The sequence below is a fragment of the Orbicella franksi genome, chromosome 8 (assembly GCF_964199315.1).
Source record: "Orbicella franksi chromosome 8, jaOrbFran1.1, whole genome shotgun sequence".
NCBI lineage: Eukaryota > Metazoa > Cnidaria > Anthozoa > Scleractinia > Merulinidae > Orbicella > Orbicella franksi.
In genome coordinates, this window is record NC_138152.1 from 7,377,543 (window position 1) to 7,390,630 (window position 13,088).

At 39.8% G+C, this 13,088-nt stretch overlaps 1 protein-coding gene across 1 annotated transcript; it reads right to left on the minus strand.

Annotated features, from left to right (window-relative positions):
• Positions 1-8,423: 8,423 nt before the first annotated feature.
• Positions 8,424-11,266, minus strand: LOC145495530 (melatonin receptor type 1B-like). Its single transcript, XM_081475172.1, has one exon. It carries the CDS (start codon positions 10,154-10,156, stop codon positions 9,206-9,208), a length of 951 nt encoding a protein of 316 aa, XP_081331298.1. The 5' UTR covers positions 10,157-11,266; the 3' UTR covers positions 8,424-9,205.
• Between the last annotated feature and the right edge of the window lie 1,822 nt (positions 11,267-13,088).

Here is a 13,088-nt window from a genome sequence, read left to right on the forward strand (position 1 = left end):
ACTCGGGAAGGAGTAGGCGGGGTTCAGGCGAGGCAGAGGAACTACTGAACAAAGTTTTATACTTAGAAATATACTAGAGCAGTCAATAGTGTGTCAGTTCGCATTGCACGTCCACCTCGTGGACTTTGAAAAAGCATTCGATTCAGTCCACAGGGAAAGCCTGTGGCTGATTATGCAAAGCTATGGTATACCATCCAAGATGATTAGCATGGTGAAGGCACTCTACAACGACTTTGAATGAGCTGTAGTGGATGAAGAGGACACAACAGAATGGTTCAAGATCAGGACAGGCGTGAAACAGGGCTGTGATATGTCTGGTCTACTGTTCCTGCTGGTTCTTGATTGGGTAACGAGAAAGACATCGCAAGAGAGTAGCACCGGAATAGGTTGGAAGATTGAAGCTATCGATTTTGCAGATGATGTTGCCCTAATATCAAACAGCACATTCAGATAAAGACCGATAAGCTGACCCACGAAGCAGGAAAGGTGCGATTGAAAGTCAATGTAGAGAAATGCAAGCTGCTAGGAACAAATTCTCGGAAAAAATGATGTAGGGGAAGTGAATGTGCAAGTGATAGAGGATGTTGAGCTACAGTTTCCAAGGAAGGTGGAGGCACACAAGACATCCACGATATAGTAGTCAAAGCCAGAGGGGTATTTATGAGATTGAGGAAGATCTGAAGCACTAACAGCGTCACCTAAGAACCAAAATCAGGCAATATAAGACTTTGGTTAAACCATTCTTGATGTATGGTTGCGAAAAATGGAAGATGAACAAAATGTGACGAAAATAACATCGATGTCTGCCAAAACAGATGCCTTAGACAATACTTATGATACGCCGGCAGGACAGAATCACCAACAAACAAGTGATGGAGATGGCCAAGATGGAAAACCTTAGAGAAGATGTCAGAAGGAGAAGATGGAAGTTCATCGGACACATTATGACGAAAGGATATGACAATGGCTGTAGGACTGCAATGACGTGGACACCAGAAGGGCGCCGGAGGCTGGGGATAGAACCAGGACAACATGGAGGAGAACAGCAGAGAAGGAGAGAAAAAGAGCTGGATGGGGGAGCTGGAGCTAGGTGTCCACTGCAGCGGCCGACAGAGCTGGTTGGCGACAGAATGTTGACACCTTATGCACCACTTGGGGCGAAGAAGTTAGGTAAAGACGAACAAATATTGGTGTGTTGACAGAAAGTTTAGCAGAACATTTTGCTCTTATTTGCACCCCTGTGCAGAATATTTGTTTATCGTTATCAATATATTTACTATCGTCATGATTTAACAAACAACATTTGCTCAAATATAGATGGAATAGAAGTTGATAGTTACCAGTACAATTGATGCAATCTCCACTAAATCCATCCTTGCAGGTACAATTGAAGGATCCCTCAGTGTTACTACAGATTGCATGGAGGCCGCAGTTGTCTGTTTTGATGGCGCACTCATCGATATCTCATCAAACAAAGGTAAAGGATTGAAGGTAAGTAGGTCTTATTTACACCCCTGCGCAAAAGATTTCCTTATCATTGTTAATTTACCATCGTGTCGAAAGAAATAGCACCTGTTCACAAACAGTTGAAACGAAATTTATAGTTACCAGTACAATTGATGCCATCTCCACTAAATCCATCCCTGCAGTTGCAATTGAAGGATCCCTCAGTGTTTTTACAGATTGCACGGAGGCTGCAGTTGTCTGTTTTGATAGCACACTCGTCGATATCTAAACAGAGATAATAAATTAATATATTTGGGCAACTGCAAAATAAACACTGGACTCTGGACCCAGCCTCAGATATTAGTTAAAACTGATGGAGAACTTCTAGCAAATAAGCGACATTTTTGTAAGGCAGATCCGTCCAAACTGCTTTCACAGATAGTGACTCTGAAAGTTGTGAAACAAATTTCCAATCATCCATTTTAACTATACGGGTTATGTACGTCTTGCAAAGAAAGTCTCAGAAATTATCGTCATGATACAGTCACAGTGTTAATAGAGTTTGCTTGAATTAGCAAACGCAAGCGTCAAAAAAGCTTTGTTAGTCTTACCTTTTTCGCATTGTTCCCCAGTGTAACCAGTTCGGCACTTACAGAGATACTGTTTGTCCGTATATCCGTTCAGACAAATTGAATCATGAAGGCATGGGTTACTGAAGCACGGGTTCTGATGAGAACAAGGTACTCCTCTTCAGTTTGTTTCTTTGTCAGAAGTGTTTTTACGTTTATATCTAAAATTTGCTTACATATCTAAGGTCACAATTCAAACAAAAAATACGAAAAGATATCTTCTAGTCAGAGTAATTTTATCACCTCAGTGCCTATGTACAGAAAGCCTTCCCGCTTTTTAAGGTCTTCAGGGTGTTTCATGTGGTCTGAATCGCTAAGCTCGCAAATAAACTTCTCGTTAGTTGGTGGGCCGATGTTGACGGATACACACACGGGGTCCATTATACATCGATGAGTACAGGCACTACGCACTGATGGTCCCACATAAATAGAAAGATGAAATGTCTTTATTACGTGAAATTGTAGAGCATATCCATCAATCTTGGTGGAGAATTTAAGACGACGACAGAGACCTGAAAATAATAAGAAAGACATTCTTATTAACGAGAAGAATAAGAAGAAGACATCACGTCTTCTATTCACATTCGACGCACTTAATCTTTCAAAAAAAGTAACTATATACAAACTGTATAAAGCCTGGAAAACTCGGTAGCTCGCAACATATTTCGCTCTTAGAGCTTCGTCAGTTGTCCGCCACTTTGAACCTGTCTTAAACTTTCTAAAATTTTTATTCATGTACTATAATATTTACTTTTACTTTTAATTCTAATTTATGTGGAATACTTTTAAATAAACTGGTGTGTCATTTCATCATGTGATGCCGCACCTAAATAGGTAAGCGTATAACGCAATAAACGTGTCTTTTCAACAGAAAGAACTCCACGAATAAACAGCGTTATGAGGCTTAACTGAGCGAGCTGAATCATATAGTTGACGATAATCGAGGAACTTTCCTTTTTCCATAATTAATAATATATAGATGTAGCCAAGCCTAAAAGCGGAGTTCTTGATTAAGGAAAAGAGGCTTTGTTTTTCTTGGATCCGCAAATTAAAAAATGATCAATTGTGAGCATGATATTGTTCAGCGTGTGATTTCGCTATTTTTTTCCCAATTAAATTTCACCAACTATACGCATTAAGCGTAACCAAGATTGTAGAAATTACCTTGCATACGGCTGGTGCGACTGAAATTTGAATCGACCAATTCAGCAGGTGGGAAAACGTTACTGTCCTGACGTCAATATCGGATTGCAAAAAGTGAAAAATATAAAATATTTTGTCTCCAAGCTTCTAATTAATTTTACTTTAAAAATGGGTCACTGGCAACTCACTCGTAGCTCGTCGAGTGTCGCCTGCAAAGATATTAGTTTTAAAAATAGCGTATTTGTAGTCAGGCATGATAAAAATATAAAAATGTTTGTTTTCAATGACTAAAAAAGGGTTCATTTGAAGTTTCGGTTAAAATACTGCAACCTATTTCAGCATAAAAACATTATGCGTTAAGAAAGGCGTCAAGATTTAAATGAGGCCTTTAAAAATGAGCGAGAGTTCCACTACGGATTGGCTAAAATAGTGCACATGACTGGAATCTGGATGTGCTCATTAATAGATATTGGCGTAATTCTGAACAAAATGTATTCTTCCTTTTCAAATTAAACCCGGAATTCTCAAGGTAACTATTAGAAGAGGCCAAAGCAACTTTATTATCGTCTTTATTATTGTTAGCTGTGAAGAAAAATGCTATTATCGTGTCGTTACAGTAGGACAGCTCGGTTTTAACAGCCGCGCGTGCTGTGGGCGTAGCTGTCGTATGCAAGGTACGTATGCAATATACCAGGGACTTTCCACGAGACGATTGTGCAAGGAACATGTCAGAAGAAAAGTCAACAACGCGCCAGGGGTTGATTTGCGCCGAAAGTTTGCGTTTGCACGAAATCCCTCCTCCTCCCCCGGAGTAATAACCGGACTTGAGCCCGCGATCCAATCGAAAACCAGTACCCGGTGGGCGGTCAACTTCAAAAAAGATATCCGACCTCGACGAGCTCTTAACCTGACCCCACGATATGGGCACGTGATACTGTTCAGCGGATACCTTGTTTTGACAGCTGTCAATTAACTATAACATGGAGGTCCACTACCAAAGATGTACCTATGGTAATGATGGTGCGTTCCCGTAAAGAGAGTTTTTCCGCATTCTGGCCGCGCGGAAATTGGAGCGAGAGCAAAAGCTCGACGAAGCAGGGGGTGGTGATGCGAGAGAGGACACGCTCCCCCGCAACCCCTCGATTTTGAAAAACGCCCACTGGTTTTCACGGTTGAGTTCATTTATTGATTGGCAACTTTGTCACTGACCTGAAATCATAATAGTGCTACATGTATCTGCATACTCGTTTGGAGGGCAATAAGTCAAATGTTCGTCTTAAGACCAGCTTTTCCTGTGGTTTAACTCTGGCCAAGAAAAACGACTCAGTAAAGGTAAGCGAGGTTGCCAAATAAGACTCTCAAAGATTGGTTGTCCTTCCCTGGTTCCTGTTTGATCTTCGCGCACGATTGATAATTAAAACAGCGGCTTAATGATTTAAAAAGCTCTCGCTGAATCCAGCGGGTAACAGAGTCACCAAATATTTAACCTCTAAAAGATGGTGTCTTCTGAGTAAAATCGAATACGTACCATCCACGTCAAGTCTAAAATAAATCTTCGCTGAGGCTAGCAAAATTTCACAAACCTTCCTCCACGACATTGTGCAAGTCACGCTCGAGTTATTCCTAGAATCATTCAAGCGAACTTGATACACTTGTCAATCAAGATGACCACGCCGCACTAATCAGGAGCCCCGTTCGTGGGCTAACGGGTTTTTCAAAATCGAGGGGTTTGCGAGCGAGCGTTTCCTCTCTCGCCCGGAAACCCCTCGATTTCAAGATTTCTGTCCACGGGACATCGAATCCTGCCATCTTGCGGCTGCAAGGCGCGTGAAACTATGGTCGCTAAATGCAAATTTGTTCTTTCAGGAACCTCACCAGTTGACTAAATTCACTCAATAGGTCCACTTAAACAATATTTGGCAGAGAACATTTCACTTCAAAGATCTAATTGCAACATTTTTGGACTTACAAACACTGTGGCCTTATTCGTTAACGAAGCCCAATTTTTTTCCGATTTAGGGTGTTCCTCCGGGCGTGTTCTCTCTCTATTTCAATTAGATCTTTGAAGTGAAATGTTCTCTGCCAGATATTGTTTAAGTGGACCTGTTGAGTGAATTTAGTCATCTGGCGAGGTTCCTTAAACCTTGTTGCTGTTGTTGTTGTCTAAAACGAAGCCGGTGACCCCCCATTTATTTACGTTTCTGACATAAATAACTCATCATCTTACGGTGGAAAAAGTCTCAGAAAAAAATCAATGATAGAAAATTTCGCGCGAACGTCCTTAAGGTTGCTCAATAGTCCCAAAATGGTAAAAATTTTCAGATGTTGGAAAAACGATTTTCGGTCGCAGGCTAAGCTTAAGGAAGAAATCCAGATCTTCGAGTTGCAACAACGTTTGAGCTAATGGTTCGATTAAAGAGGTTTTTTTTACCGTAGATATATTGTAGAGACTGAGAACAATTGTTGGAGAAAACGTAATTATGTACAATGCATACACAAATTATATTTTGAAAACTCGGAAAACCCAAGTTGTATATCAAATTTTTCTTTACTTGCTCTCGGGAACGTTCGGGTCCAAGTTTTGCCTGCACAGAACAAATTTAGCAAACTTTTTCCTTCATTTTAAAGCGATTTTTTGGCAAAGGATTTCGCTGTTACTGAAAACAGCTAGTTGAAGAGCCATTCTGAGTAAAACCTCTCGGCTTATCTAGATAAGAAACAAGAATTCACTTACCATGGTGGTCAGCAGCCATGACGCAGTGAAGCCAGCCTCCAAATACTATCAGAAGAGGAAGCGAAGGAAGAGGGAAACCCATCGTTCCGTAAAGTTTGTCAGGACAGTCAAATCGCTAATTTGCAGAGAACAGCTCCTTGTACAGAACTGAACTATGTCACAAGATTCTCCAAGGGCGTCAGACGGATATGCCGAGCACCAACATCCGTTGACTCATCCCTTACATCATATCTTATTTATACCATGTATGATTAATGTTTATTATTCCTTCTGTTTCTTCCGGTAGTGATCAAGTCATCTATCTTAGCTTATATTAAACTCTTACCCTGCTGGCCGTCAGATCAGGCATGGCATCAGAACTGTATGCTATACGCGCACGCCATAGCAAAATTTATAAAGAAAAGGAATATTGCACAAGGAGTACACCCCTTTTTTTATAAGAATATTGTTTTTTTTCCAGCCGAAGCTGAATAATCTTTTTTCCTGCTGATTTTAAGCTGAAAATATCATTGTGAAGATTCTTAGATTACAGCGCATGACTTTGCTGTTTTTTTTTAACACCTGCAGGCGTTTAAGTCTGATGACGCACACAACTTCTTGTATTCTTGTATTCTTGTCAAAACATCCGGCCTCGGGTTTAGTCTAAAAAAATATTCTTAAAATTTCGCAAATTACAGCCTCGATATTCTTATAAATATTATATTTTTATAAAAAAGAAAGAAAGAAAGTATCGAATTTGTAAATAGCTATAAGCCTCAAACAACAGGAATGATTTCCTCCTGAAGAAAATTGAATTTCTTGGCCACTTATATTGCCTTTTAACGAATTTTAAAAACATTTTGCTCCAGCAGTCTCGAGTTAGTTACACAACAAAGAAAGTTCAACGGATTCGAAGCAAATTTTTTTAGCGTTTGTGCAGCAAATAATCCGAAAATAAATAGCAACATTCAAGTAGCGGGTTCTCTCACAGCTTTTCTGTTGTTTAATTTTTTTGAGTGTTGCAAAAATATTTACAAGTCCTACAGTTCCATTAGGTAAATATTCTTTCAACTAACACATAGCGTGTAAATTAACCGCCTTTCGTTAATTTGTCCTTCACACAGGTGATTTTTACTCGTGTTGTTGTCGCTGATGGTAACAGCAGGAGATTTGTCATAATTACCAATTTAATGGGTTCTTAAAAGACACCTGAAGGTTCGCTTAATTATTACTGAAAGGCACCACGAAGCAAAATTACAGCGAGTGCAAAAATGTGCCGCAAGTTTTGTTAACAGCCATCATGCAAAACTGGCTGATGTTATCGGATCAGGATGGCTCCCTGTAAAGGAAAGAACCGAATGGCATCTATTAAGGACAACCCATAGAGCTTTATATGATACCCACTAGCTGAGCTATTTAACACTACAGAGACTGATTTGCATGTTCAGTCGCGTGTAAAAAAATTAGGAATTGATTATTGTCGGTAATTGCGAAATCGCCTCGACTACGCGTGGCGGGAAAAACAGGTCATGTGACCTAAGTTTTAAAAAAGGAAAAATTCATCATGTAACGACATTCGAAGCCAAGTCAATCAACAGTCGTAAGCATAAACATCAAGATAGCGATCAAAGGGATCTGACACTCAGGAACACAAATTGTAAGTTTCGAAATCGTTTGTCGCTTCGATTTAGAATGTTGTAAATAGTAATTTGTCTCGTAATTATTTCAAATTCAGTTGACTACGATGTAACCACGGACGCAACGAGCCGTGTAAACTCTAGTTCAAATAAATCTGACAACGTTTGATCCCTGGTGGGCTTATCCTCAAAATAAGTAGTGCCTTCAACCATAGGAGCGAATCAGAGACTTCCAGCTACCAGGAATCTACGCTCAAGTGCTACACCGCCACTGGTTGTGCTCTTTGAAACAGGAACATCTCAAGATTCAGCCTCCAGGTTATTCAACAGTCTACCAGATGACATCAGGCTTGAGTCTAATGTTAAAACATTTGGGAGAAAAACTTATTAGTTTTTGAAAACTAAAGCCGAACTCAGATTAGATTGTTTTGAATCTACATAATAAATTATTTTTTACATACTCGTGTTTTCCACATAGTTTTTACCTGCAAATTATACTGATACTGTATGTCTATATGTATTTTTAATTTTTAGTTAGCATATGATGAATGTAGAACTACTCTGTAGAAAAGTCATCATCTAACCGTTATTATTATTACTATTATTACTATTATTATTATTATTATAATTATTATTATTATGTTAATTGTGTCTAATGCTGGACAGTGAGGAAGCACGCTAGCTTTGCAACAAGTTCCCCTGCGCTGCAGGAAAGCTTAAAAGCTAAGAAGACATTATTTTGTCCCGTTTATTTTCGAGGAACGCGAGAATTGAACAATTGAATCTAGAGAGTCTGGGTTCTTTTTTCAAACCAGAATTGAAAGAAATATGTAATTGTAGTTTTTCTTGCCTGGGTAGTTACCTTTTGAACATGTTTCAAGAAAAAATATTACAATACTGTTCTTTGATAGCCATTCAGATGTTTTCTAAATTGATGCTTATACATATGTGTTATTGAACTAGGGTGAGATCTGGAGAAATGTTGGTTGAGTTTTTTTCGAGATTTTTGTCTTTTACAAGCTGGCTCTCAATATCATGGCGCGTTTTGATAAGTAATGGTAAGTAGGACTTCTTGTCGTCCAATTCGGTCTGTAATCATACGAGTGATAACAAAATCCGACCGGAGTCCGATCTGTTTATCACGACTATGATTACAGACCGAATTGGACGACACGAAGTCTCATTACCAATTAATTATAAAAGCTACAAGAGGAATAGCCAAGTTATGAAAGAAAGGGAAAATTTGCATTAAGAGACTGCCAAACGAGGCGCAAAATTAATTGTTTAAATGGACCAAGGTTGCGATAGGTTGATTTAAGCTACAACTTTGAATGTGTTTAGCTTATTGAACTGTCCGATAACAAATGAGCTTTAAATCTAAGCGACACACATTCACGAAAAATCGAAAATTGCTTTATTTGCTGCATTGTTTGACTCTGTGTTGAAATTTTACATTTTACGTTGTTTTACGGTGTAATAAAAAGCTTGAAAAGTTTCCAAAGTTGAAAAATTTCGAAGCGGCGCGGTCCGTAACTGGGGACAAAAAATGGAATAATCCGGACCGCTGGAGCGCGGGCGATTAGCCAATCAGATTCAAGGACCCCCGAGAAGCTAGAGAAAAAAATAAAGAAGTTTTCTTAGCTGTTGTTGTTGTTGACACCACGGAAGCAAAAGACGTTTCTCAAAATGGCCCCATACTCTCGTCTGAATTGCACATTTGTTGCAGCATATATGAAGGGGTTGATGGTACTACTCAAATAGACTAAGAACGCGTATGTAAGGTACACCCGTCGCGGCAAAGTGTGTTCCCCGCGAGCGGCGTCAATGTTATCCATGACAGAAACAGGAAGCCAACAACATGTGAAACCGCCCACTACTGCTGCTAAAGTCTTGGTCACTTTTGCTTCTTTCACGTTTGCTCTAAGTCGCTGGAGATCATTTGCGTTTGATAAACGTCGATTAGATCTAGACACAGTACGAAAGACTTTGGCGTAGCAGAATGTGATTATAGCTAAAGGTGCTGCGACGTAAACACACTCAAGAAAGACAGTATAAGCAATATTGCTTTCAAATGTGTACAAACACATCGCTTTGCCCGGCTGAAACTCAAATCCGCCGACGTTGAAGAAAAATGGAGGAACAGATCCAACGAGAGCTACGCACCAAACAACAGCAATGTACATCAAAGCTCTTCGTTTTTTGAACAACACCGTGTAGTTTTCTGATTTCACAACGCAGTTATATCGACTAACTGCAATTAATCCCATAGTCTGAAGAGACACCAGTCCAAATGTCAAAGCTCCGAAACCATGAAATCGGCAAAAACTCTCGCCAAACATCCAGCGGCCGTGAAACAGAGATACAACTGTAAAAGGCATACAGAAGATGGACATGAGAATATCGCTTACGCCAAGTGCTATCACAAACATGTTGGAAAGCGTACGAAGTCTCTGGCTTCTGTACACGGCGTAACAAGTTAGAAGATTGCCAAAGAAGGCCACGATATTGATAACAGCAAACAAAACTGTTTCGGTCCACTCTAGAGCTTTAGTTCTTGTGGCAAGCTCGACAGAAAGTGATTCATTCATGACTTCGTGATTCACGTAAGATGTAAAGCTTGCGCTGTAGTATTTCAGAGCTGTGTGAACCCTTAACACTGTTTAGCTGTAGTTAATTCGGATGTGCCTTCAAAAGAAAGATTGAGGACGTCCTGTTCGTCTGTTGGAGAATGCCAGGTACGTTTTTTAATCGAGGACAGAAAATTAACAGCAGATTATTGCTGATACCCGTCACGGTTGCCATTGAATTTTTCCACAAACAGTAAAATAAAACAACAACAAACAATTCAACAGAAATACTCGATTTTGATTGGTGGAAAGTAGGGGCACGTTGGGGTTTTCAGTTTTATGGTTCTGGTTATTTTCAGATCAGTTTTTCGGTTTTTGCACTTAAAATATCCGGTTTTTCTGTTTTGATATCTGTTGCTGTTTTTGATGTTCTTTTTAAGCATTCGGTCATCAGTTTGGTGATAAGAAAAGAAGTTTTTCGGATTTGGTTATTTGCTCAGTGCCTGGTTCCTAGACCTATTTATTTTACATCGGTCAATTCATGTAAGTTCACGAGCTGTGCCATTTAGATAATTTTTGATGCTCCAAACGCCGATGCTGCTGGCTAAATCAATTGCGTGTGAAACCCCTACAAGTCATTCCCTCGATGATGCACGGAAGAGCGTCAAAGTTTTATTTGTGGGCTAACAGTCTATGTGGAGCTAACCGACTTACATTCATGTGTTATACACGAATTAAAAAAAATAATTCCATTTGGAAATTATAGAGTTATCTTCTTTATTTCTGGAAGTGGAAGCGAATATTAGTTTTCATTCTCTAATGAGGGTTTTGCCTGGATACAGGCATCTATAACATTTAATTGCAGTTTTTGGGGGAAAAATCTGGCATGCGAGAGACTAACAGTAAGTTAAAAAGGGACGCCAATATATATAATTTCAACTGAAAATGCTCTGATCGCTCAAACAAGAAAATGTACATTTCTTTCGCTGGTGTATCAAGCTTGGTGGATTCAATTTTGTGAATTTGAAGTTTTAATCATTATGCTTGCGTTTTTTCGGTTTTCAAAGAAATCTTGAGCGGTTTTTCGGTTTCTAGTTTGCCTCAATGTCCCCTCCGAGATCAGAGAAATGAAACGAGAAGTGCTACGTAGGAGTTGAATTAAAAATTCTAAATTTAGCAACAACTAAGCCAGGAAAACGATAAGAATATTGCCGAGATCTTTTAAAGACCTCAGTTGTGACTGAAATACTCCAAGAAGTCAGGGTTTCGAAGTCTTGCGGGTTTTCTAAATCTTGTTATTGTTTACTCAACGGAATAGCCTTATTCAAAATTGCCTTATATTCTCGTCTAAATCGCATATTTGTGGCACCATATATGAAGGGTGCTACAATCCTGGACAAAAGTCCTTGGGTCACTTATGTATCTGTGTTTTAAAACTGAAGTTTGAAAAAAACGCTGCTATATCCTTCAAAAGCACGTTGCTGTCCCCCCTCCCCACCCAACACAATGTTGAGAATCAGTTGAAACTGCAGGTACTAGTTTTCAACTTTCTATGAGGGTGGGGGGCGAGGTTAGGTAGGTGAAGTAGTATTCGCGTCTGGCGTGTGCGCAAAAGCGCTGAAAGTGCAAATTTGTCCCAAGACTTTTGTCCATGATTGTAGCTTGCCATAATAGTGGAGGGGCGAAGAACAAACAAGAGTGTAAGCAGGAATAACGACATTAACTGTTTAACTTCCGGCCTGTCACTGTCGTTTATTTAATATTTTTACGCATTTATTTCAAGATAAACGAATCACTTTTATATGTGTACAATTGTGCATGCACAGTTCTAGCCAAGGAGACTAGAGATGCGTAAACTAGCTTTAGGGAAACATTAAAGTTGACGAGTCCTTACTAGGATGAAACAGCTGCCTTAGGGGCCGACACTATAGTTTTTCTTTACAATTTTAATACACAGTCGAGCAAAGACAGGAGACGGGAATAAATGAAATTGTCCACAACCTACAGACAATGTTCCTGAAGGAACACAAAATTCTCAAAGAAATAATAATCATGGGAAAATGTGATGGCCTGTAAGGATAAGATATATTATGATGAGTTGGCTATAAGATATAAACACTGCTACTATTTTAGGTTGTATATGTCACTCGCGCAAGAAAATCTTCCTTGTTTTCACCTCTGATCGGTTGCCTACTACGTAAATGGTTTGAATATTCATTGTACCCTAACGAACACATGTTTGTGGTGCAATATTGCGTGACAGCACGTAACAGTTGGTGACAGCACGTAACAGCGCGTGACAGCACGTAACAGTTGGTGATAGCACGTGGGAGGCGTGGTGGCCTCATGTTTAGCGCGCTGGACTCCAGATCGAGCGGTCCTGGGTAGAGCCCTGGGCAGGGACATTGTGTTGTGTTGTGTTCTTGGGCAGGCACTTTACTCTCACAGTGCCTCTCTCCACCCAGGTGTATAAATAGATGCTGGCGATCTTTCTAGTATAACAGCAGTAACAACAATGATGTTATAATGTCAAAATGGCTTTGTGGTGCACTATAATAGCGAACTCCCAAGAGGGAGGCCAAGACCGCCCTAACGCGCTCAGGTGGGCGTTATGACTTTGCATGTGCGACCGCAAATTTTAAACGTGAGCAGAATGCATTGCGATGCCAGCGAGACAGGCGAATTCACTTCAGAGAAACCTTCGCAAACTCATTGTTTGGTTATTTTGTTGAAGATACTTTGAATAGAAAATAGATCGACCTTCTCGTACCACCAGTGTGATTAATACCTCGTAGATGGTACTCGTGATGTTTGGAAAACACTCAAATTGCACTCGTCTAAAGACCTTGTGTTTTCTCAGAGGAAACTGTATTAGAGCTTTTGATAAAAGAGCTTTTGATTTATGGTGAATGCGATAGCCGCTATGCTTACTATAATAACAGTTGTCACCTTT

Bases quoted from the DNA above. Each gene is read 5' to 3' on its own strand.
- LOC145495530 (XM_081475172.1), bottom strand. From the start codon at position 10,156: ATGAATGAATCACTTTCTGTCGAGCTTGCCACAAGAACTAAAGCTCTA.